This window comes from Euwallacea similis, chromosome 34 (genome assembly GCF_039881205.1).
Source record: "Euwallacea similis isolate ESF13 chromosome 34, ESF131.1, whole genome shotgun sequence".
In the NCBI taxonomy this organism is placed as follows: Eukaryota; Metazoa; Arthropoda; class Insecta; order Coleoptera; family Curculionidae; genus Euwallacea; species Euwallacea similis.
This window is the reverse complement of record NC_089642.1, coordinates 928,617-955,544: the sequence shown is the minus strand read 5'-3', so window position 1 is coordinate 955,544 and position 26,928 is coordinate 928,617. Positions and strand designations below refer to the sequence as shown.

The 26,928-nt window shown below is 34.7% G+C and overlaps 1 protein-coding gene across 2 annotated transcripts in view; it reads left to right on the top strand.

Annotated features, from left to right (window-relative positions):
- Positions 1-7,286: 7,286 nt before the first annotated feature.
- The window catches only part of ry (xanthine dehydrogenase rosy), a 41,387-nt gene continuing 21,745 nt past the window's right edge, over positions 7,287-26,928 (top strand). The window contains exons 1-5 of one of the 2 annotated variants that reach the window (XM_066404320.1): positions 7,287-7,512; positions 7,734-7,791; positions 9,664-9,760; positions 22,883-23,040; positions 26,569-26,808. In XM_066404320.1, coding sequence (XP_066260417.1) covers positions 7,447-7,512; positions 7,734-7,791; positions 9,664-9,760; positions 22,883-23,040; positions 26,569-26,808 — 619 coding nt within the window. In that variant the 5' untranslated portion in view covers positions 7,287-7,446. The remainder of the gene's footprint in view (positions 7,513-7,733; positions 7,792-9,663; positions 9,761-22,882; positions 23,041-26,568; positions 26,809-26,928) is intronic. The other variant, XM_066404321.1, reaches the window with a different exon arrangement.

Genomic DNA, 26,928 nt, shown 5'->3' with positions numbered 1-26,928 from the left:
ACAGAGATGTTAAAACCATAATTAACCAATATCAACATGACAGATGGTTAGAGGCATGCCAGGAAATTGGAAAGGACCAAGGGAAATCATACTGAAAAAAAATTTTAAAACTAACATGATACAAAAAGACAAATTGCACTGGTATAATAAACGAAGATGGAACAGAACGACACACGGACAAAGACAAAACGGACACCTATGTCAGGCACTTCCAAAGGGCCTTCAGTGCATCGATAAATCCTAAATTTGACGAACAGACTTGGCACTTAGTGAACAAACGGCACGACACCTATTTTGAGGATCCATCAGACTTCACATTCAAGTTATTAGGTACTTGAATAAGTTCTCGCTGTTTCGTATTAGATGGCATTATCAACACTAGATGCCTTTAATTTTAGATGATAACGCATCTACAAGGAAGTACTGTTGATAAGCTTGAACTTCATTTATTAATTTGCCATAGTGTAAACAAAGTTTTTTTCTTAATTCTAAAAATGTCGAGTTTTGTACCAACAAAAGTGTATTTGCGGAGAATTTTATTGCACTACTTTTTGCAAAAAAATCTGCTGTTGAAGTACATAGAATTCTTGTGGAGACTTATAGCGACCATATTCTATTGGAAACAACATGCAGAGATTGGTGTAGACGCTTCAAAAAAAATGATTTTGACGTTAAAGATAAAGCACGCTCTGGCGTGCCGAAACGGTTTGAAGACCAAGAATTGGAGGTCTTACTTGATGAAGACCCATGTCAAACACAAACTGTACTTGCAGAGTCATTAGGAGTTAACCACACAACAGTTTCCAAACGTTTAAAGGCATTAAAAATGATCCAAAAAGAAGGAAATTGGGTATTGTACGAACTGAAGCCGTGAGACATCCAGCGGCGTTTGTTTGCATGTGAGCAACTGCTCCAAAGGCAAAAAAGAAAAGGCTTCTTACATCGTATCGTGACTGGCGATGAAAAGTGAATACATTACGATAATTCCAAACGTAAAAAATCGTGGGGTAAGCCTGGTCATGCTTCGAAATCAACAGCAAAATCAAATATCCATAGTTCCAAACTCTTGCTGTGTATTTGGTGGGATCAGCTGGGCGTGGTGTATTATGAGCTGCTCAAACCCAATGAGATTATCACAGGAGATCGTTACAAGTTATAGTTGATGCGTTTAAGCCAAGCATTAAAGGAAAAACCGCCGCAATACGAGGAGAGACACCATAAGGTGATTTTACAGCATGCTAACGCTCAGCCACATGTTGTAAAATTTATTAAAACATACTTAGAAATGCCCAAATGGGACATCCTACCCCATCCGCCGGATTCACCAGATATTGCTCCGTCCGACTACCACTTATTCCGATCCATAGCACATGGCCTAGCTGATCAGCACTTTGATTCTTATGACGATACCAAAAGATGGCTTGATTCTTGGATAGCTTCAAAAGATGTTTCGTTTTTCTGGCGTGGAATTAGTATGCTGCCAGAAAGATGCGAAAGAGTGGTGGCTCGTGATGGACAATATTTTGAATGATAAGTTCTTCCCCAATTTTCCTCAATAAAGTAGTTATTTTCAAGAAAAAACAGCGAGAACTTATTCAAGTGCCTAATAATAATAGAAACAGAATACGATGAGACACTTGCCAATATCAAAAATACAGCACCGGGGAAAGACAAAATAAAGGGCAAAGTGGTCAAAAGTGTAACTTCAAAAACGCATAATCTCATACGACAGCAAATGACAAAAGAATGCCTCAGTGTTAGAAATCCATATATAATCCTTATATATATAGAATCTTATATATATATATAATATATAGAAATCCAATAATAAAACCATCCCCGAAGAATGGACTAGACTACACACTTATGAAAAACTATAGACCAATTACACTACTTCCAGTACTGAGTAAAATCTTTGAACAGGTCATGAAAACAAGCTCCAACAAAAGATCAGAAAACATATCCCAAACTACCAATTCGGCTTTAAGCCAAAACACTCGACTATACGAACAACATACAAACAACTCAACTGAACAGAGGGAAAACGGCATGCCTATTCATGGATATCAATAAAGCATTTGACAGTGTGTGACACAGGAGTCTGCTATACAAACTTTATAAACTTCAAACACTAAAATACTTACTACACATAATTAAAAATCTACTTGAAGACCGACAACTGGAAGTTCACATTGACACCAGTCTCTTCTTCCCCTTTTCACCGGAACAAGGACTTCCGCAGAGTTCGACACTCTCTCCTCTGCTTTACAATATATACTGCCACGACATATACCACGAAGACCAACAGGGCAAAACGTTCATAGACAAATCCGCATACATATTAGAATACGCCGATGACACGTACGACAAAAGTACGGAAAAAGTAGGAAAAAGATTGCAAACATTAACACACAAAAATATGACATGGTTCTACAGATGGAGGCTAACACCCAATTGCAACAAATACCAACTTCTCACAAATCACCAAATTAAAGCTAACTCACCAATAATAACTATAGACGGAAACACAACAGAACCGAAGAATGATGTGAAGTATCTGGAAATAACAATAGACAAAAAACTAAATTCACTATACACGTAAGAAACATTAGACCTGAAATCGTCAAAAGAGCAAAACATTTCCGACTATTAAAGTATAGGAACAAAGGAATCAGCACTAAAACTACAACAACAACTTACAAAGAAATCTGCAGAAGACTATTAGATTACGGACACGTACTAAGGGCAAATGCATCAGAAAAAACGAAACGGTATATACAAACAACAGAACAAATCGCCCTTAGACTCATTACAAAACTAAGACACTAGAGAAACCTACTACACAATGCACCCAACCAGCTACCATATGAATTCACACACGTGATAAAAATAAGAGACAGATCTCTACAACTGCAGAAAAAATGGAAGGACAATCCACATAACTGGACCATACTGACGTCGTTCTGTTTAACGAGACAGACAAGACACTCCCGAATTCTCTTTCCTTCAGACACATTAATAGAGCACTATCAGAGATAAACTAGTGATGAGTATTCTTCCCGTTCGTTCTTTTCCTTTCTTGTGTTTTTCTTTTTTTTTTCTTTTTTAAAACAGTAAATCAAAGATTATTAACTTGTTAAGCATTAGAATAAGACACTTCCATCCAAGGAATTGTAACGGGTAAGAACACATGGTCGATAGTCCATTTCTGAAGGCAGAAATAAAGATTGTTTAAATATACCTACTATATATATTTTTATAGCTCAATTTTTTCATAATTTTCCTATAAAAAAGATATACCTTGCTTTAATGGATATCTTATACCGTTTTTGAGAAAATCGCATTTTATTATCAATACGTACCATACATGACAACAATTTGAAATCAAATAAAATAGCTATTTGTTATAAAAAGTGATATGTATTACAGCTAAAATTATCTAAAATGTTTGTGGAAACATTCAATGTCATCAACAATAGTTAATTTAATAATATGGAGTTTAGCAACGAAGAGTGTGCAAATATGCATCTAATATTCGAGCTTGCAGAAGATAATCCCATCGAAGCTGCTGTGTTGCAATGAAAAGTGCTCATATTGAATTTTTTTGACAATATTAGTTGTAATACCTACCATTTTTTTTATAACAAATTGCTGTTTTATTTTATTTCAAATTGTTGCCACGTATGGTACATATTGATAACAAAATGAGATTGTCTCAAAAACGGTACATCTATTAAAGTAAGGTGCACCTTTTTTGTAAGAAAATTATGAAATAATCAAGCTATTAAAAAATATTGATTTAGTCAACTTATTGGGAAAATTAATAAGTTTAAATGAGAAATTTTGACTTCCTCTGTATAAGGAAGACATACGAAATATCTGTTCACATAGAAAAATAAACACGACTATGAGTTATTTAAATCGCTCAACTTTCATTGTTACCATGAAAATTATTTGAAGTTTCAGCAAAAATACTTTTTTTAACTACTTACTTTGAGAGTGAATATCTTGATAACGCAGGCCGCTAGGATTTTTTCTTATATGAAGTACTAGCATCATCTTAGCCTTCTTTACAACTCGTAAAATTTCCGACAAGACTTTTCCGGGCATCCTGTATATACTTATAAAAATTATAATATTTTTAGGCAATTTCAATGGTTTCAGGGTTGCAAAATTAATAAAGCACTGTTTGAAGTTTGGAAAATTTAAACCTATAATACCTGTAATCATTGATATAAAGGAATAAATGCACATACATTTGTTATTCCAGCTTATTGTTAAAAATCTTAGGAAGCTATTTAATGTGGATATTTTTCCGCGTACAAAAGATAGAGAATAACAATTGGCCAAATGAATATGGTTAAAAATTCAGCAAATATCACGTTTTATTCGAAATGCGCTAAATTTTTAACCTTACACATTGAACCAAACGGTTAAAAATGTAGTACTTTCTAAATCAAATTTTATATGTTTGCTGAATTTCTGACGATATTCATTTCCCTAACTATTATTTTCCGTTTTTTGTTAGGAGAAAATCATCTGCATTAAATAGCGCTCCAAGATTTATTATAAGGTAGAATGACATATGTGTATAAATTTTAACATTTAACCTCGATGAATAGTTTGAGGTGGAAATATTATTCAATCGATTACTAAGAAATTGTAACTAGTGTAGATTAATGTAGTTGGCATAATTTAATTAATATGTGATTCAAAGTAGTCTGAACTTGTTCTTGGTATACCGTGCTGTTCCGCGTGAGCCGAACACGGGTAAAACCTGTCGAACTTACTACTACCCGAATCATGCCCATATCTGTGCCCCTCTCACGCCCGCGCTAAGACAAGTGCGCGGTTAGTACCGTAAATAAATTAGTACAATTTTGATATTTGTGGAGTGTAGACAGCGGCGGCTGTGCTTGTAATAAAATACGTCGATCTCTAAAATGATCTTAGAATTACATCATTCATTCTTTCTTTGAAACGAAAGAATTTTCTCTAAGCAAAAAATAATAAAATAAAATCTAATTTAAAATTCTAAAAATAATAAAACAATAAAAAGAAATGAAATTAAAGGTTCGAAAATCCCACCACCCTGAGCTAGGTAGTAGTCCAACCTAACATTTCGTAGTATGTTACAGCTACAGTATCTAACAATCTTGTTCGTACGCATGGATTTGTTAAAGAAAATACTTGATTTTCGCAGTCCAAAAATGATTTTTTTTTTTTTTTTTTTACGTATTTTTAATGTATTTTAAGTATACATATTTATATATAAAAATTAATCTTTTTCAGTCAGATGGCATCCATAGGGTGTGAAGAAAAGTTAATGAAGATAATAATCTTCGTAATGCACTTCCGACCGTAAAACATAGAGATGGATCCCTAATGATTTGGGGCTGCATGTTCTCAAATGGAGTTGGAAATATTTATTTTATAGATGGTATTACGGATAAACATAGTTATAATGATAATCTAAAAAAGAATGTAAAACAAAGTGCGCAAAAATTAGGTATGCCAAATATTTACAGTTTTCAACATAACAATGATCCTAAGCACACAGCTTTAATCAACAAAGAATGGCTAATTTGGAATGTTTCAAAATTGTTAAAAATCTCTCCACAATCAACAGACTTAAACCCAATTGAACGTTTGTAGACAATTAAAAAAACATATAAGAAAACATTAAAGTTCATCAAAAACAGAATTAAAAAACATTGTATTACAAGAATTTAAAAAATCAGTCCTGAAATGTTAAAAAAAATAGTTTATTCTATAAATAGAAGATGTCAAACGGTCATCACAGCAAATAACTACTCGACAAAGTATTAATCATTTATTATTTAATCGAAAATCTTGTTTAGTTTCATGTTTAAAATTAAGTGTACGAACAAAAATGTATGAAAATGAGGTATTTTTGTTAAATTTATTGATTAGTTTTGTTATTTATTCTTTGAAAGCTTTGTACATAAATGCGTATATTTAAAATACATTGATTGTTAATAATAAAAGAAACACTAAAAAAAATTTTTTTTCACAGCGAAAATCGAGTATTTTCTTTAACAAATTAATGTATACGAAAAAGATTGTTAGATACTGTAATATCTCGATGTTTAGTCGAAGTTCATCCAAATTATTAGCCATATCAAAGCCATAAATGCCAGATTTTGCGTGCTCCCACAGAAAAGTCGTTTGGAGAGGGATCTGGAGATCTGGCAGGCCACAAAATAGTCCCTTCTTGCCCTATAATAAGTCGTTGTGGGAATGTTTGAGACAAGTATTCCTTGACTAAACGACTATTATGCACAGGGCATCCATCCTGTTGAAACCAGATTCCACAAAATCGATTCCTAACGACTCTCTAAATTTTTGGGCACGATTTGTTGTGGAAGCACATTCAAGTGCTAGTCAAAAGTCCATCAATGAAAAATGGACCGATCACATTTTCACCCCATATACCTCCCCAGACGTTTAATTTTTAAGGATACTAAGTGCGAACCTCAAAAACTTATGGGGTTTTCCCGAGATCAATATCACACATAGAATTAGGTCGATTTAATAATGGAAAGGTCGACTCGTCTGTAAAGAGAACGTTTTTAAGAAAATTATGGTCATTATTCGATCTTTCCATTACTATTTTGCAAAATTCCATTCTATGAAAATGATCTGCGGGAAATATCTCTTGCGTTTTTTTAGGTTTATATGATCGGTAACCATTTTTTGGGGGCTTTCCTGACATATGAACCACTAGTTTCAACTTCATCGGCAATGTGTTCGCTAGGAAGAGTGGGATCTTCAGTGGCTATAGCACAGATCTGGATCTGTTTGAACTCTACATCTTCGTGGAGTACAACAAGATTCTGATGTGTCTTTGGTGAAACACATTTCAGTGTCTCAAAATTATGTACAATTGCGTGCAAACTTGATATGATAGGAATTGGTCTATTTTCCTCTACAAATGTTTCCGAAAAAGTTTGCCTGATTTGACGATAGGTCTGACCTTGGCAATGCCATTTTACGATTTGGGCTTTTTCGGAAATACTATAAGTGTTCGGCATTTTTAGAATAATTTTTTCCTGACGATTCAGAGAAAAATACCTTACCGTACCACCTTCTTCGATAGCTCGAAGTAAAATAACAGCTTTGCGGCCTATTGTGGAGAGGTTCGAGCATTACAATAGGAGAAAATTTGCCGCTAGTCAATTCGACAGGTTTTACCCGTGTTCGACTCACTCGGAACAGCACGGTGTGTATACATACCACTCTGTACAACGGTGTAAATCGAATTGTTAAGTCAATATTCAACAGAACATACTTTATCAATTGAGCAGTACTTGTTTTCGTTGTTGCATGAATAGGCAGTATATAATAACATATTATTATCACAAAGCACACTTTTATGTTTAACTCACGCAGAAACGTGTAAATAGACACAGATTGATCTTCAATATGGTGGTCCCAAATAAGGAAAAAGATGTTAGCGACATTTTAGTATTTTATGTGAATGGGAAAAAGGTAAGAAACTTTTTTTATTTTTTGGACTTAACTTTTGCTTTCGCTTTTTTACCTTTATTTGAAAAAAAATTATTATAAAAATATAATAAATAACATAAAATATATTAAATGTAATATTAAAATTATGTAAAAAAATTACATTGGCCTCATCCTACAAAAGGAAAGATTGTCTAGTTCTGGAATACCAAAATCCCGATCCAAAATGCATGATTTGTTTCCAGATTGAAGATTCCAAAGTAGATCCCGAATGGACATTACTTTTTTATTTGAGGGTTAAGTGTATCCTTTCTATGTTACTTTTTTTATAATTTTTATAGTATTATTTTTTTTGTATTCAAATGCCTAATATTGAACCAATATCCAGTTCACTGACTGAAGTTACACAAGTACATACTATGTTCTATGCGTTTGAGGCGGATTGCTGTTTTTTTCTTACTTTTTTTTGAGGATAACGCCTCGCACATAAATAGGAATTGTTGGAGTGGCAGAATTGCACCCTATTCTGAGTTAAAACTAACTGAGATGATGAGAATCAGATTCATCCTGTACTAAGGGCTCAAATGAAACTTTCGTTAACGTTTTGGGTTAACTTTAACAAGGGTTCGTCTTATTAATGCTTCGGTTTAACTTCTCTTCTTTAAAACTTTATTATCAGCATGTTAGTAATAACCAACACGAATAATAAATTTTCCAAAAATTGCAGTCGATTGCATAACTATTTTCTTACCGTGAGCTTGATGAGCATTAATTTTAGCTTAAAACACGCATACGGTACTCGTTGACATTTTTCATACTAACCTGAACTAACTTAGCACCGCGTAGTGCGTAAAAACGCATTCTATAACAAGGCACTAAACTACGTACTAATCTCGTGACGCTATTAGACAACTTCTTCCGATTTCTGGAAAATTAAATAGTGAGATTTCATTTTCCAGTAATTTTTTAACAAAGCTCGTATGCCTTTCAAATGGCAATAAAATATTTATTGTAGTTTGTTTACGAGTTACGTAAGGAAATTTAGAAATTTCATGGGAGTCTGAGGAAGTTTTCACGGCCAACTTGCAAAAACATGTTCTATGGTCAAAGCTCTAATGCAGTTTGACCTTTTATGCTAGATATGCTCATTACTTTTACCACATTTTTTACCCTTTTGGCAGGACCGTTGATATATATATATATATATATATTGTTAAAAAACGTGAATTGCTGATGTATTAAGACGATTTTAAGTTTTTTTCTCTAAAATGACGTGTTTCCACAAAAAAGATTCAATATCTTTTCATACAAAAATGAATGCACGCTACAAATGTGATTTTTAAGTAGAGGAAAACCAGTGCCGTACGTTTTTTTCTTTAAATATATTCAAGGTACGCTACTGTTAAAATCAATTATATTTTACTTCAAAAAATTAATTGTTTGATATGAGTAACACCTACAAAATTACAATAAAATATATCAAGCTATTTATAAGAAATGAATAAATTTGTAGTTTGCTACGAAAATTTTAACGCATTGTATATCTGTTGCGAAACATTTTTAGGATATAACCTATACAGCAAACTACGATTATTTTCCCATGTAGAAATAGTGGTTAAAGATTAACTTCTAAAGATTGGAACACCCTGTATAGACACTTTAAGTTCCACAAAAAAACTTGAACGTTATTGTTGCGGCTGAGATTAAGTTTGCTCGCATGTGTACTGCTTACAGAGGAATATTGCGTTACGTATGCATGTTTACGTCATATGTAAACGCTAGCGTAACGCTCCGATTTTGCTGCACTGATAAGCTGCGCAGAAAGAGGACAGAAAGATATACAACCTTGACCCACCAAATTTTATTTTGTGATTGAAAAATCGGCAGTTTTGGCCTTTAACTTCTCTACTATATTTAATTATAAAATACTATGAGCATGAATGAATGTGACGAAGATATTGATTTTTGTTGAGGCTCTGAAAATAATATTACTGACCCTGACAGATCTAAAGTTCACGGCTACGCTTACAAGTAGTGCCTACGACTCTGCTCCTAAACTAAAGCATTATACGTTAACGGTAAATTGCTGGAGTGTACGTCTAAGTATACGTTTTACACATAATCTAATTAAAATATCAATTACTTGTGATCCTTTTTTCCTTAACAACATTTAAGTACGCCTCTGCGGTACTAAACTTGGATGTGGCGAAGGAGGATGTGGAGCCTGTACTGTGATGGTTTCAAAGTTCGATAGATCCAAGGGAAAAGAAATGTATCCTTTTTAACTAGAATGAGCAAAGTTACTAGGTACGGGTAATTGTGATGCACCAAGGGCTTGAACAATTTTTTATTAGGCCTTTTTAAACCGTTTCTCCAGATTATTCGAAATAATTTTGACGGCAGGAGAATAAATTCGTAAGTATACAGGGTGTCCCGTATGCAACCCGCCAAAGTTTAACCGCATGAACTATAGTTCAAAAATGCTTCTTTGCAGGAACAGGTGGTGACATATATCGCGTCTATCTTATATTTGCTCGTACAGGGTTTCGATTTCTATTTCGACATCCATTGCAACTTAACCGGTAAATAGTAGAAGAAAGTATAAATCCATAATTTTTATGATTTTATCATGAATCTGATAACACATCGCCAACGGTTTCGAGTTGCACACGTGATATTTTCTATAGTATTTTGCTAAATAGGTTTGCGAAATATTCACCTATAACACACTCATGGATAAAATTATCGAATATTTTTTATTATCTCTATTACTAGAAAATATTATTAAATTATCGCAGTAAACTTGCATATCTATTAAAATTATTCATTTAGTAAGCGGATATGACCATTTGTTTAATTTTTGACGTTTGACATTTTGACGTTTGATTTATCTTAGTGACAGTTAGATCATCTCTCGTATTTCACGGCAAACATCTTTAAATATCTTATTAAAAATATAGTAATATAAGTTATTTGTGATGAAATTAAGGAATTTATAGTGATTCATATTTTCATTGTTTCCATTTAAAACAACAGTATGCCACCGGTATGCTGCAGTGAAGTTGAAACGGTACAAATTGTAACTCTACATAACGAAGGATATACATACCTAAAAAGATATTGCACGATGTCTGAGAAAGAGTCAATCTACAGTATCGAATATTTTAAAAAGGTATCAAGAGACTGAAAAGTTTGTACGAAGACCCGAGCAGGGGTGAAAAGGGTGTACAACAGCAATTGATGACCATTTTTTGATACTTAATTTTACACGAAATCGCACATGGACATTCATCCATCTCGAAAATGAGTTATTAAAAGTAAGAGGAATTAATGTTAGTTCGAAAACAGTTAAGAGAAGATTAAAAGAGACAGGTTTAAAGCCAAGACGTTCTGCTATAATTTCTCGTCTTCTCCAAAATCATAAAACGCATCGATTACAATTTGCCAAAACACATGTTCAGTGGAATATTGAGCAGTGGAAAAAAAATTTGTTTACACATGAGGCTGGAATTCAATTATGGAATCTGGATGAACGAAACCACGTCTATAAAAGAGTTGGAGAGCGATACGCCACCTGCAATCTCATACATAGCGTTAATTTTGGAGGTGGAGGCATAATGCTTTGGAGAAGCATTAGTTGGGATCGTCCAATCACTTCCACCTCGTGGAAGTGATTGGACGATTGACTGCTAAGAGGTATATCGAAAATATCCTTCAAAATCTTGTTGTACCATATATTGGCCATATTGGATATGAAAGATTCGAATTAATGCACGATAACGCTCGACCACATGCTGCTGGCATTATGTCAATTGCCTCGAGGCAGTTTAGATTCACAGATTAGATTGGCCACCATATAGTCCAAACTTAAACCCGATAGAGCACATGTGGGAAGTTAAAACGCCGAATACGAAGAAGAAATCCCGTTCCAACTACAACAAAAGGACATAGATTTGTAGCACAATATGAATGGAATGCAATTCCTTGGAGAGTACATTAAAACTCTAATTAGTAAGGTGCTTAGAAGGATACATGCAGTAATAACAACTCGAGAAAAAAATACCCGTTACTAACTGTGCTCTTATTTCAATCAAATCACTAAGATTTGGTTATCTAAGTAGCATTTAAGTTCAGTGAATATTCTTCATTTTCATAACATTTAGCAATATTTCTTTTTGACGTTTTTCTTCTCCCAACTTAATAGTGTTCACATAAAATTTGTAAAATAAACTGTTTGTACTAAGTGTGTAATTAACTTAATTAATCAGAATTTATTTTTTCAAGAAATAATTATACACATTTTTACATATTTGATAATTTTGTCCATGAGTGTATGTTTCACCCATAATGTCTCACCAACACCGAACACAAACCCAAATATTTCATTTCATCAGCATCGTTGCTAACTTAACTTGCATTAAAAATGTTCATTTTCATCCTAGGAAAGACAACTAATCTAAATATGTACGTCCTCTTATTGCAAAATAACAATGTGGAAGAGTTTGGGGAAATATGGAATATGCCCATTTCCCTAATGTTTGTCAGTGCCATCTCTTGCCCAGGAGTGCAAATAAATATAAGTGTTCAAAAGGCTTTTTAAAATAATGCCGGATCCTGGGATCTACTGAACATAACCTTAAATTTTTTACATTTATTTGTGCGTATTTCAAAGTTTTTTGAGCGATCTTTAAAATTTTCAGTGTATTGTATTTCCAGTAATATCAATTGTTATAAATTTAGGTAAGTAATTGTGACACGTAATATAAAACTATGTGTGAAGTGGAATTCCGAAAATGTCTTTCAATTTTGAGTCTACAAATAAAAATATTGATCGTGTCAGTAATATCTGTAAGGATATGATATGGAATATTCTCCATTTTACTACATAAGCTTATATAAATTTATTAACAGAAGAATTTTTCACTACTTTTTAGTCGAATATGGCATCCATTTGCAAAGTGTACAAAGGAGAAGAAAAATAAATATCCTCTTAGAAAAAAATGAGATGAAGACGATATAAATAAAGCCTTAGAGTCAGCGATTTCAAGAAAAATGTGTTACAAGAAAGCAACCGATCGCTTTACGGTCCCACGGATAACACTTTTTAGGTTATTGAGATCGATAACCATTGGAAGTGTTGTCAAAGTAGTCAAAATTAAATTAAGGAGGTAATCTGTTCTTCCCGAAAATCTCGAAACAGAGTTAGTTGACCACATTTTATTAATGGAATGGAATTTATTTAGCCGAACATGCAAAGATGTTCGGTTTATGGCTTTTCAATTAGCTACGCGGAATAACATTAAAAATTAATTCTCTATTGTTAATGAATCCGTGGGAAGTGACTGTCTTCACTATTTCCCCAATCGCCACAAGAAGACTTTAACTAGCCGAAAGGCAACGGGAACTTCTTTTTCGAAAGCAGTGGGATTCACTAAAGGAAACACAAATATTTTTTAAAATTATCTTGAGCACTTGGTGGAAAAATTTAGTTATTCTGGTGTTAAAGTACAGGGTGTCACACTTTCGTTGTAATCGTGGGATATTTCGGTTATTGGCAAAGATATGAGATGCGGTTTTCGCAAACATGTGTCACTTTTTAATGAAACTAATGATGACGTTAACAGAATTGATCCAGCTATCTTAGTTTTTGCATTACAGGGCGTTTTTAAAAATATTGTATTTTAGGGGAATCAAAATAGTTAAAAATATACAGGGTGTCCCATTAAAAAAAAACATAAGTTTGATTCATATCTTGAAAACTATTAATTATAAATAAAATCTGAGTACGCCACTGGATTCTACGTAAAAATCTCTATCCGACACCGTTTTTACATTTCAATAACTTGGCGCATATTCAATCTATAGGGGAGGTTCCAAAATACAATATTTTCAAAAAGACTATAGGACAAAGACTAAGATAGCCGAATCAATTCTGTCAACGTCATCATTAGTTTCACTAAAAAATGACACAAGTTCTCGAAAACTGCATCTCTATATCTTTGCTAATAACCGAGATATCTGACGATTACAACGAAAATGGGACACCCTGTGCAATATTGACGAAACTGGCTGGAGCATTGTACAGAGTAAATGTCCTGAAGTTGTTGCCAGAAGAGGAAAAAAACAAGTGAGTGTCCTCATATCAGTTGAAAGGGGTCATTGCCATTTTATGTATGAATGCAAACGACATCTTTGTCCCACCATTTATGATATTGCCAAGAAAGGACTCCGGTACGCAATTGAAAAAGCTCCTCCTGGAACAATGTTTGCATTTCATCGTTCGGTTGGGCGCAAACTGATATCTTCATCCAAGGGTTTGAACATTTTATTCGAAAAGTTAAACCAACAGCCGAACACCTGTTTTTTTTACATATCAATGGATATCATACATAATCAAAAACTTGGATGTTATCATTTTAGGAAGACAACATTTTGTAACGATCTTATGCTTTCCATCCCACACAACGAATAAAATGTAGCTTCTTGACAAAACTATAATGGGGGCTTTGAAAACCTATTAGGATGAGGAAGTTCGAACATTTGTAAGCCGAAACAGACCAGTTTCATGTGGTGACATTGGGTCATATGCATAAAGAGCAGTAAATGCTTTTACAGAAGATTATGAAGAAAATACTTCACTTGGTAAGCATAAAAACTTAAGTAATTACTAGCCAGGACTACTCTTAGCATTTACATCACAAGATGGTAAATGTTTCATTTTATATGCATAAAAATGTGTGCTTCTAGTATTTACTAGCAACAATGGACAGTTAGTCAAATTAATATTGAGACACCAGTTGATAAAATTAAAATGCTTCTATAAATTTAGACAAATAATTCTATTTACGTTGTTCTTATAGACATTAGTAGAATATACTTTTACAAACATGTTAATAATAAAAAAATGCATGGAACAAGAAACAAACTGCGATTGAGCAAAATTAAAAAAATATCTCAACTTTTCAATGCAAAATTAATATTGGGACAGCACGCATGCTGCTACGTAAACATACTAAAAGACATAAACAAGTATGAATATGAGTAATGTAAATAGCAGTTTTCTCCTAAGTAGAAAAACATCATTTTGTGAGTTTCAACGTTATTGCATATTATAAAATTTAAGCAATATGTCGCGAAGAAGTTAAAATACTTCTGATACACAGCGTCAGTTAGTTAAATGCAAAAGGAAAATCGTGTCGTAAAATATCGAAGTTGTTTAATATCCCGAAAACCACTGTTTGGAGCATTTTACAACTTTTTAAGAAGAAAGATAGGATTGCTTTAAAAAAGCAGAAAGGCCGACCCGAAAAGCTATCTGTGTATGAGAAGAGATTTATTATCCATGAAGTAGAAAAAAATCCTAAAATAAGTGCCCCAAAACTAGTGACTACTTCTGAACACAACAAGAAATAGAATCTCCGCTCAAACTATTCGCAATTTAATTAAAAAAACAGGGGATACCATTCTCGAACAGCTAGAAATAAACCCTTTATAAATAAGGCTAATCAAAAGAAGTGTCTAGATTTCACAGAAAAATATCTTATCAAGGAGGAAAGTTAGTGGGAACACGCTATTTTTTCTGACGAATCAAAATATAATATTTTTGGGAGCGACGGTAAAGTGAAAATATGGAGAAAACCCAATACGGAGCTGCAACGTAAAAATATAAATACGACAATCAAACACGGAGGAGGACATGTTATGGTTTGGGGGTGTTTTTCGGCACAAGGCAAGGGTTCTTTGGTATTCATAGAAGGGAACATGAATGCAGATCACTATATACAGATTTTACGAGAAAATTTGCACGCAAGTGCTGAAAAATTTGGTATCCGCAACACTTTCCAGTATTACCAATATAATGACGCCAAGCATAAAGCTCGCATAACGAAGCAAACAACTGTCCTAAGGTACTGGAAACTCCTCCATTATCCCCCGACTGTAACCCTATAGAAAATTTATGGGGCTACCTTGATCAAAAAGTACGTGAGCACTCAATATCTAGTAAAACTGAACTGAATATTATTATATAATATACAGGGTATTTCAAATTCGACCCTCACCATTGGGATCTCGGAAACTAGAGGAGATACGAAAAAGTTTAAATGGGGGCAAAGTTGCGCAATCTAGTGCTTGATCGAATACCGTTTTCAAAATTTTAATTTTCCGAGTACTTCCGGAGATATCCGAGAAAAACTAAAAATTGGAGAATCCATTTTTATTTTTTTTTAGCGTTATTTGACAAGAAAGGTTAAATCCGTAAGCACATTTTCATTGTCACTTTTTCTCAGCTACACAATGACATATTCAAATTTGCGATCCGACGTTTCGTCTTTCGGCTACCATCATCAACTTTATTTTTTCTTATGGGCCCCATATTGGATTTTTCGACAAAAAAATAGTGCGTTTCATTCTGAATTCATTGATATAGAACTTCTTATAATTTATTTTTTTAAAAGCCGAAATATTTAAATAAAAAGAAATATTACATAGTTGGCCTTGACTCCATCGAAAGACTTTCTTTTGTTCGCGTTATATGACAGAACTTCTCAAACGAATTTAGAGCGTGTGCAGATTTCCAATGAAAATGAGTTTCCGAAGTGAAGAAAAACGAGATATGTTAAGACTTTATTACAAATTTGATAGGAACAGTACGAAAACAGCTCAAATGTATTTTGAGTTATATCCGGAAAGACAACAGCCGCATAGAACATTATTTAAAACTTTGGACGAACATTTAGCTGAGTTTGGTGCTTTTGAAAAATCTAGGATGAAGTATGGAAGCAGAATGAAAGAAGATACTAGAAATAACCTACTGGCAGAGACAAAACTAAATTATTATTAAATGATACAACAAGTGTTCAGATTGACGACCTTCCTCCTGCATACATAAACGAACACGTCTATTTAAATTAGTGACAGCCCTAATAATATTTCTCCTTCTGATTACTCTACATTGTGTAATGATGTTTTCTCTAAGTTCTTCTATTGTGTTATAATCTCGATTCTCATATATTCTATTTTTCAAAGTGCCCCACAAAAAAGTCGTCAATTTGAGCACTTGTAACATTTAATAATAATTTAGTTTTGTCTCTGCCAGTAGGTTATTTCTAGTATCTTCTTTCATTCTGCTTCCATACTTCATCTTAGGTTTTTCAAAAGCACCAAACTCAGCTAAATGTTCGTCCAAAGTTTTAAATAATGTTCTATGCGGCTGTTGTCTTTCCGGATATAACTCAAAATACATTTGAGCTGTTTTCGTACTGTTCCTATCAAATTTGTAATAAAGTCTTAACATATCTCGTTTTTCTTCACTTCGGAAACTCATTTTCATTGGAAATCTGCACACGCTCTAAATTCGTTTGAGAAGTTCTGTCATATAACGCGAACAAAAGAAAGTCTTTCGATGGAGTCAAGGCCAACTATGTAATATTTCTTTTTATTTAAATATTTCGGCTTTTAAAAAAATAAATTATAAGAAGTTCTATATCAATGAATTCAGAATGAAACGCACTATTTTTTTGTCGAAAAATCCAATATGGGGCCCATAAGAAAAAATAAAGTTGATGATGGTAGCCGAAAGACGAAACGTCGGATCGCAAATTTGAATATGTCATTGTGTAGCTGAGAAAAAGTGACAATGAAAATGTGCTTACGGATTTAACCTTTCTTGTCAAATAACGCTAAAAAAAATAAAAATGGATTCTTCAATTTTTAGTTTTTCTCGGATATCTTCGGAAGTACTCGGATAATTAAAATTTTGAAAACGGTATTCGATCATGCACTAGATTGCGCAACTTTGCCCCCATTTAAACTTTTTCGTATCTCCTCTAGTTTCCGAGATCCCAATGGTGAGGGTCGAATTTGAAATACCCTGTATATTGCCGAAAATTGGTTTCGTCTATACCTCGAAAACTGGCTGCCGTCATTACTGCCAAAAGACTTGTCTTGGGGGAAATTCTATCACTCCCCTGGACAATGTTGTAACTAGTGGGTTTTGCTTCCGCGGCTGGTTCTAAACTTTTTGTTACCGAAGGACCACTCTTGTTTTTGTCAGACCGAGAGAAACTGAATTGAACTAATTGGTTGTTTGACTTTTTTAAATGTACATTAACAAAAGTTCTTAGCTTAAGTGTGTTTTACAAGTAATTGGTGTCTGATGATTTCAAGAGTAATTTTAGAACCTTCACGACTTTCTAATCTCTGACGAGGTCAAGAGTGAATTCGTCAAGAAGTGAGTGGAAGACTCAATAGTAAGTTCCCACTCCCTTTCCCATGTCGCATTGTAACGACCCTTTTCAATTGCTTAAATTGGACGTCCTCCGCTGTACCAGGAACTGATCCTTTGTCTGCCTCTAGTCAGGATTTTTTTTTTAATCATCAGATGTTACAACTTTCTCTATAACTATGGCCATTTGCAGCCAATATCACAGATATACTGCAGTGTAATTCTTGGGAAATTTTGGCAGTATTTTTTTTATCTATCGGCAATAAACTGCATCAGGGAACGCCATTACGGGAAGGTTCCCAGGTTTATGATACCCTTTCGGCATAGTTTATTGCCGACATTTGGTGTTCCCCAAAATGTCTGATTGTCTTCAGACAGGACTTCATACTAAATATTAGCAACATTTCTTTTATGTTCTTTTTATGGCAGCATGCGTGCTGTCCCAATATTAATTTTACATTGAAAAGTTGAGATATTTTTTAAATTTTGCTCAATCGCAGTTTATTTCTTGTTCCATGCATTTTTTTATTATTAACATGTTTGTAAAAATATATTCTATTAATGTCTATGAAGAACAACGTAAATAAAATTATTTGTCTCAATTTATAGGAGCATTTTCATTTTTGTCAACTGGTGCCCCAATGTTAATTTGACTAATTGTAAGTTACCTTCTCAGCTGACTTCGAATAGTGTCAGGAGTCGAAAGTATGGCCGAATTTATGAACATTGATAGAAATAAAATGTATAAACCCTGTAAAAGTGATGAAGCAAGTATCCATAAATCGCTATATCGTTTTACACAAGAAAATGTCAAAATATTATCTGAAATAAGTTTTACCTGAAAAACGAGGAACACGAGTTGGTGCTCTAGGCAATGTGCCCAAAATTGAAGTCTTGTTAAGATACATGGGAGGCCCAGGGCTTCGGATAAGTGTTGCTGATAGCGCAGGAGTTCATCAGTCCATAGTGTCAAGAGCAATCAACCTAAAATAATTTTCCAAAAGGCCTCTGATTGGATAAAGTATCCCAATTCACCTGAAGAAATTATGAAAGCCCAAAGCTTGTGGTAGAAATCGTTTATATTTCCAGCTGTTATAGGAGCAATTGGCTGCAGTTACATTACAATTGAAAAACCAAAAATCCATAGTGATGGATACGTTAATAGAAAGGGTGCTGCTAGCATAAACGTTCAAGCAACTTTAACGCCAAAGAAATATTTATAGAACATCCAGGGTAAAAATGGTTGCACGTCATCGCGGTGGGTGAAAATCCGCTGCGTTGCCAGCTTGTAAATATTATACCTGAACATATATCTTCCGTAGAAGGTTGCACGACGTTTTTGTTCCTGGAACAGTTTTGAAAACTGGTAAAAACTCAAAAACTTTTAAAAAAATTTAAAAATTTGAAATGTGAACAGTACGATAAAACGTCAAACAAACAAATCGCGAAACTATGTTTGCGTAACGGCAACGTCGCAATATTTTGCCAACATAATTTATGGCGCGTAATTTAAATTTTCATAACGATTCATGTTCCGTATGGTCAGTTGGAATTACGTCACTTGCGACGTGCAACCATCCTTAAACTGGATACACTGTACAAGAGTAGATGTTAATGGGCCTGGGTCAGTGCATGACATTCGAATATTAAAAAATACCAATATTTACCCCACATTAATAAAAAATAATGGACAAATGATATTACTAAGAAATTCTGGGTACGCCTTAGCCTCATGGTTGCTGACACCATATCGAAATCCACAAAATGACGAAGAAAATCATTATAATCTTTAACATTCAAAAAATCGAATGATAATAGTGAGGTGTTTTGGTCAATCAAAAAGAAGATTTCCAATTTTAGGAAAAAAAGTAAGGCGGCGGTTAAATAAGATTAGCTGCATCATAATATGTGGATTTGTTTTGCACAACATTGCAAGACGCTTCATGGATCCAGAGGATTTTGAAGAACAATTTTTAGATGCAGATAATGATTATAATGATGATTCGGGAGAGGAAGGAGAAAATATTGCAGTTGATAGCTCGGTACTTTCGTTAGATTCAAAACCGGGTGTGTCAACAAATTTTACTTTTTTCATCTTCTTCTTTTATAGTAAACGATTGAATTTTAAAGTAAATACTTGTAAGCAGAAGTAAAATATTATACATACGGTTTGTAATAAATACCACGTATGCAAGTTTGAAATGCGGGTTTGAAAAACCGATAGCGCATCAGTGCAAAAAATAGGATAAAAATTGTTTTTTTTATTATTTTCTTTTTTATCCAACTTTTATCATCAATTTTTTATCCATTATCAAGAGCCCCCCACGCCTATATGATAAATTGAAAAAGTGTTTGCACAGTAGTGTTGTACTGCGTTCAATATATCGAACTTTGTGCCAAATGAAGAGCATTCGCGAACAGTATTCATTTTCGGTTTTAATTTGAAGAAAATTGCTGCTGAATAATACCGATTACTTCGAGAAGCTTATGGTGAACATGCTCCATCGTAAGATACGCGTGAACGATAGTTTCGGAGTTTCAGAAATGGCGATTTTAATGTTGCAGGCAAAGAACGAGGAAAACCGCCAAAGAAGTACGAAGATGCAGAATTGCAGGCATTGTTGAACGAAGACGATGCACAAACACAAAAACAACTCGCAGAGCTAATCAACAATTGGTTTCCATTCGTCTACGAGAGATGGAAAAGATTCAGAAGGTCGGTAGATGGGTACCACATTAGTTGAATAAGAGGCAAAAACACTCGTGAAATTTTGCTCGAAAAATACAAAAGAAAGTCGTTTTTGCATCGTATTGTCACTGGCGACAAAAAGTAGATTTACTTTGAAAATTGCAAGCGCAAAAAGTTGTGGGTGGATCCAAGTGCACCGTCCACATCAACCGCAAGACCGAATCGCTTTGGCAGGAAAATGATGCTTTGTGTGTGGTGGGAGGACCAGAAGGGAGTGGTCGATTGTGAGCTGTTAAAGCCTGGTGAAACGATTGATACCAAAAGCTATCAACAACAATTGCTCAATTTGAACCGTTCTTTGCTTCAAAAACGACCAGAATATCATGAAAGGCAACACAAGGTGATTTTTCTTCAGGACAATGTTCCTTTACATACGGCAGAACCAGTTCACGACATGTTGGAAACACTCAACTGGGAGGTGTTAACCCATGTGGTTTACTCCCTCGACTTGGCTTCTTCCGATTACCACTTGTTTTTTTTTTGGGCGACCCTGGGGATAAAAAATCTTGTTGGTAAGACAGTACTGGAGTTCGTACTACCAGCCTGTGTGGGGTTTCACCTACAAAAACACCTCGTGTTTGCAGAGGATTTCGAGCCCGTGCCCGAGTCCTCTATCGCGCTTTTGGGCCGCTTTTGGTGTTTGGCATGAGATAACAGAGTCAAGCGGGACTATCGCTTTTTACTCTGCCATCGCTCTAAGTCTTATCGTGTCTTTCTGGGAGGTGAGTCTAGGTCACCTCCCGGATCTTTGGCTTAAGTCACCCCGCCGACAGGGGGTTGTTCTGCCCTCTTCTGTCCTTCTGGACGCTTCTTTCTTCGTCCCCTTCCCTCGTTGGTTGCTGATTCGTAATGATGAGTCTGAAGTACCAGAAAGGCTATCTGGCCTTCTTCCATCCATCATTGCAGGATTGCCTTTTGGCTCTTTTTCTGTTCTTGGTTCAAGTCTTTTCATTTGTTTGGATCTGTGTGGGTAGATTCCCTTCATCATCGGTTTTCCAGCAACTGATGTCTCGGTCTCTTGTGCGGTATGGCATTTTCCAGATTGAAGTCGGTTGCCCTCCTGATCAGCTCATTCGGATGTGTTTCCGTTGTTTGGAATGTCTTGATTGCATGGTCTTTGATGACGTCCGTCATTGTTCTGTAATTTAGATCTTTCTTTATCGTTTTATTGTTAACGAACCAAGATGCACCCAGAGCTGTCCTCAGAGCAATGTTTTCCACTGCCTGAATTACCACTTCTTTGCATCTATGGATCACGCACTTGCGGAGCAGCGCTTTGATTGGTACGACGATGTGAAAAAATGGCTAGATGAATGGTTCGCGGTAAAAGAAGAAGCTTTTTACTGGCGTGATAGCCACAAATCGCCTGACAGAGTGGGCAAAGTGTATCACTAGCAACGAAGCATACTTTGACTTTTTGAATATACCTTTTATCGTTTTTTCAAATTTAACATGTCGTTTTCGAACAAGAAATCCGCATTTCATACTTGTACACCTGATAAAACAAATTCGCAATATTCGCAAATAAGACATTAACCATAGATTTTGCATAAAACGATAAATAGTATTTCATATTCCCCCAAACTCCTCTACTAAATAAAATTAATTAGATACAAATAAATGTAAACATAGAATATTAAATAAACATTGCAAATGCAAATTAATCCATACCAACACACCAGCCCTAACAATCGTCGCTAGCGCTAATCAAACGGTAATTTTCGTGCTCAGCGAACGAATAAAATTCCTACCAATGTTAAGCTTGCTTTTAGAAACAAAAAATATATTTTACGCTTGATTTTAGAAAACATGTTTCTTGGGTGGTTACACCGCGTTGTCTAAAGGGATTTCTTTCCGACATAACTGAAGGCGATGAGGCAATAGGCGAAACAATATTCCAAGCTTCTCAACAATGACTGAAACGGCAACTGGATCGCCCGTGCAATTGATATTGGATGCATACACCCACATTAGTGGGAGGAGCTATTTTTTTTCTATTGAGCAAGATTTTTATGTTTATTGCAAAAGTAAAACAAAGATTTACTGAATGTAGCCTTGTCAAGATTAGTGCACTTAACAAATAACAGAAGGCGCCATTTAATGTTGAACAATTCGTCTATAATAATATTTTATCGTAAATAATAATATTATAGATTCGAAATTATCTCTTTCTCCAAATTTTTGGGGAGGATATTTATGATATTTCCTTTGTTAATAAATGCTGCAAACATTAAGGCACAGATTTTAATCAAAGGAATGTTATTCTTATCGGAGGACTCAAATTAAGCAAGCCTTAAGCCTTGCTTGTAAAGCTGGGTCTTAATGTTTCAAAGGTAACATCGTAGTTTCCAATGACTCTATAGTATCTTTTTTCTTCATGAAACTAATTTCAAAGTTTTTCCTTAACAATCGTCGTACAGTCACATTCCTGTCAATGCTTGTTTAGCCCCCGTATGTTCCATGCATGGCTTGGCAGTAACAACCGTGGAAGGCATTGGATCAACAAAAACCCGACTTCATCCAGTACAAGAAAGGATAGCTAAAGCTCATGGATCGCAATGTGGTTTTTGTACTCCAGGTAAGACTTTCCAGTCGTAGCAGCGGTGAGTATAGTGCCCTTTAACATATTTCGCGTTAAATAGAACAAACTGTTGGTACATTTTTAAATAGAGCAAAAAACTTTATTGTAACGAGATATTGTAACTTCCAAATTAATGAAACAAAAATTATTCATGACTGACGGGAACCTGGCGGGACCGACGGGAAACTGACGGGACCGACGGGAAACTGACGGGACTGACGGGAACCTGACGGTTTTGTACCGGGTAGTACTTTGTCGTTAGAGATAGTAGGGAGCCGAATCGCCTGACATTAAACGGTTGAGTATCGCATGTTTGCGTATGATGCATTTGTTCAAAATGGTGAATCTGTTGTTACCGTGCAGCGACTTTTTCGTGTCCTTTTTAACCGTGGGCGTCGCGGTACTGTTCCCAACCGCAATACCATTCTCAGTTGGATTTATAATCTAGGGACAACAGGATCATGAAAAAGAAACCATCAGCTCTGGCTAAGACAGGAAGAACACCAGAAAACGTTGATAGGGTGAGGTTCGCGCTGATTCGTAGTTGTCTGCACGAAGACATGCGCGCGAATCTCTGCGCACAATGTTACAAAAAGATCTAAAATTTCATCGTTACAAGATGTGCGTTGTTCAAAAGCTTCAGGAAAGAGATTATGCGCAGCGACAATAGTTTGCATTACGAATGTAAGGACTTTTGGAAAACAATGAAAATGCAGTCATTATCATCAGTGATGAGGCACATTTATATTTGAATAGGGCTGTTAATAAACAAAATTTAAGGTATTGGTCTACTGTAAATCCCCATTGTATCCACGGAAAACCTCGACACTCAGAGCGTGTGACTGCGTGGTGCGCAACTACTCCATCCGGCATCATTGGTCTCTATTTTTTCGATGATAAGAACGGCGCGACTGTTGCAGTGACTGCTGAACATTATTGCCATATGATAAACACTTTCTTACGTCCCGAACTTCACAAACGACAACTGGATTTGGAAAATGTTTTTTTCCAACAGGATAGTGCCGCCCCACACACTGCTTGTATATCTATGCAATTAGTTCAAAGCATCTTCCTAGAAAGTTTGATTTCGCGTTTCAGTGATATTCCATGGCCCCCGAGGTTACCAGACTTAAATGCATGTGACTTTTTTTGTGGAGGTATTTGGAAGGGCGTGTTTACTCTAATCAATCCCGTACATTACCAGAACTAAAGGAGGTCATCAGGGAAGAAGTAGCTCAAATCAACGCTGAAATGATGGCTCGGATAATGGCCGATTTCATGCAAAGATTGGAAACCTATATTTAAGCGGAGACACACCACCTACCCGACATTATTTTTCACACGTGATCAAATGGCATGTAATAATAAATCATTTTATGAATTATAATTAAATTTAAAAAATAACTGTATACAGCTCAGTTTAAAACCGTCAGGTTCTCGTCGATCACCCTTTATAAAATAAAACTTAACTATAATATTTTCAGTTACCTCTCTATTTTGTTTCTTAAGTTATTTCACGTTTTTCGTACTCTAGATAAGTTGCGCCACCTAGTGGTGAAATTGGGAACTTAAAAACTATTCCCAATGTACTCTATTGGCCAATTTTCCCACCAAAATGTTTTTCCCAGCGTTGTGTTGATGAACCACCCTATGCAGGGTGTATCGTCCAAAATCGAACGGAGCCATACCTATACAGGGTGGCCATAATCTATCTCTCAGTATAGGTAACTTTTTCATTTGAAGAAATAGAAAATCAGTTAAATGGGCATAATTGCGTAGAATTTCATATGTAACCCGATATCGGTTTTAAATATGGCAAATTAAGTCGTATTTCTGACTTATTTAAAAAAAATTGAAAATTGCCTAAATCTTTAAACTCAAATATCTTAAAATCTATTAAAGTTAGATCAGCGAAATAAGTTTGTTTTTACAGATATTTTTGCGTAAAATTCAATGATGTTACGCAAATTTTCAGAATTACCTTGATTTTCCAAATACGACGTAAACTTATGTTTTTTTAAATAGTAATCATAGTTGTCTATGGACGCATTAAATTGTTTTTTTTTTCGTGATTTCATTGATATATTTCATTGTATTATTATTTTTTGTATGCATTCAAAATTTAAAAAAAAAATTAATATTTTTTCCAAGATTTTTTAAATTTTTTTTTGATTATCGTTTTCGTGTTGTTATTTTAATTTTTGTTAGTCATTTCTGATAAATAAAATTTGTTTGAAATGTTTAAATATTTTATTTAAATTATTCGTTAAAAAAACTAAAATCCCACAAACTAATTTGGTTGATATTTTATCTTATTGTTAGTTTTATGTTGTAGTATAAGTTAAATTATTTTGTTTTCCATGACTATCTTGATAAAAATATTACTTTTGGCTTATTTTGATTATTTTGAATGCATTCAAAAAGATAATGATACAATAAAGTATATTAATGAAATCAGAAAAAAGCCATTTAATGCGTCCATAGCTATAATATTTATACAAATTTTTTATGAATGGTGAAAGATACGAGAATAATACAAGGGCTCAAAAAGTTAAAGAAATGAAGAAGGAATCTAAATGTGAAATCAAAATTTATCCAGGGTGTTCCAAAAAAAGTTTAAAAGCAAAAAATAGCACATGACTCAAGAAAGCGTAGGACCCTGTATGTGGAGAGAAACGATTTTGAAATTTTCTTGTAAAGGCTGTTAAAAATTAGAGGAATACATAATTCCATTAAGTTATCATTAGGCATACGAATGGAAATAGCAAAAAAAATTTTTTTAATCGAACTTTATCACCTTCTATATCAAAAATGGTGTTTTTGATCATGGGCATATTAGTATTTTCTTCCAATTTTACGGAGTACTACCATCCCCAGAAATATCTGCATAATAATCTGTTACACCCTGTACATATACATATTTTTAGCTCTCCTTTTGTAAATCCAAATTTTTTTCTATAAAAATTAGTCCATTTGCTTAATTACAAGCAGTGTTGGTTGCGGCATGGAAAATTCCTTTTTTTACAATCATCTGGTACCTGATAATTTGCAAATTTTGTGCAGTACTAACAGCCTTTTTTTTATATATAGGGAAGGAAAACCTTCATAGGTTATGTGAGATTCACCCCTGTTGGGGGCGCCTACTCACTAAAAACCTCCCCTCTTCACCCTGGATCCCCTCGTAAGCGCCGCTAGGCACTACGGGGGGGGGGGGGGGGTATCTTTACCATCGTCTGGTTGCTCCTCCCTTTCTTTCCCTCTCTCCCTTCACTCTTCCATCCTGCTTCCCCCTCTCATATCCACACCCTATCACTCCATAACTCCTCCCCCTGACCACTCCTCCCTAGGATGTCCCTCCTCATTTCCCCTTCTCTTTCTCTTCTCCCTAGCCATTAGTATTAACAACCTACTGATCTTGTTCACTTAATGGTGCCCCAAAAAGAACGGGAATTATTCCAATAAATTACTAAATACCAATTGTATTTCTTAATTACTAATTATTAAATTATGTATGCTTTTTTTTAGGAATGGTTATGTCCATGTACACTTTACTCCGGCAATCACCAAAACCGACTCTGCACGAATTGGAAGAGACTTTCCAGGGAAACCTCTGTAGATGCACCGGGTACCGCCCTATTTTGGAAGGGTTCAAAACTTTCACTGAAGAGTGGGAAGTAGCTAGAAATGTAAGAGCCGTGAAGGGTACCACGAATGGAGTTTGTGGCATGGGGGACAAGTGCTGCAAGATGCAAAATGGTACTAAAGGTACGTTTAAGGTAAAATTTCATATTATCAAAAACTCAGATTCTTAATTCTCTTAATAAGATGCTTACGAGAATTTTCAATAGCCTTATTTGTCTGAGAGAAATTTTATAGTGTATTCCA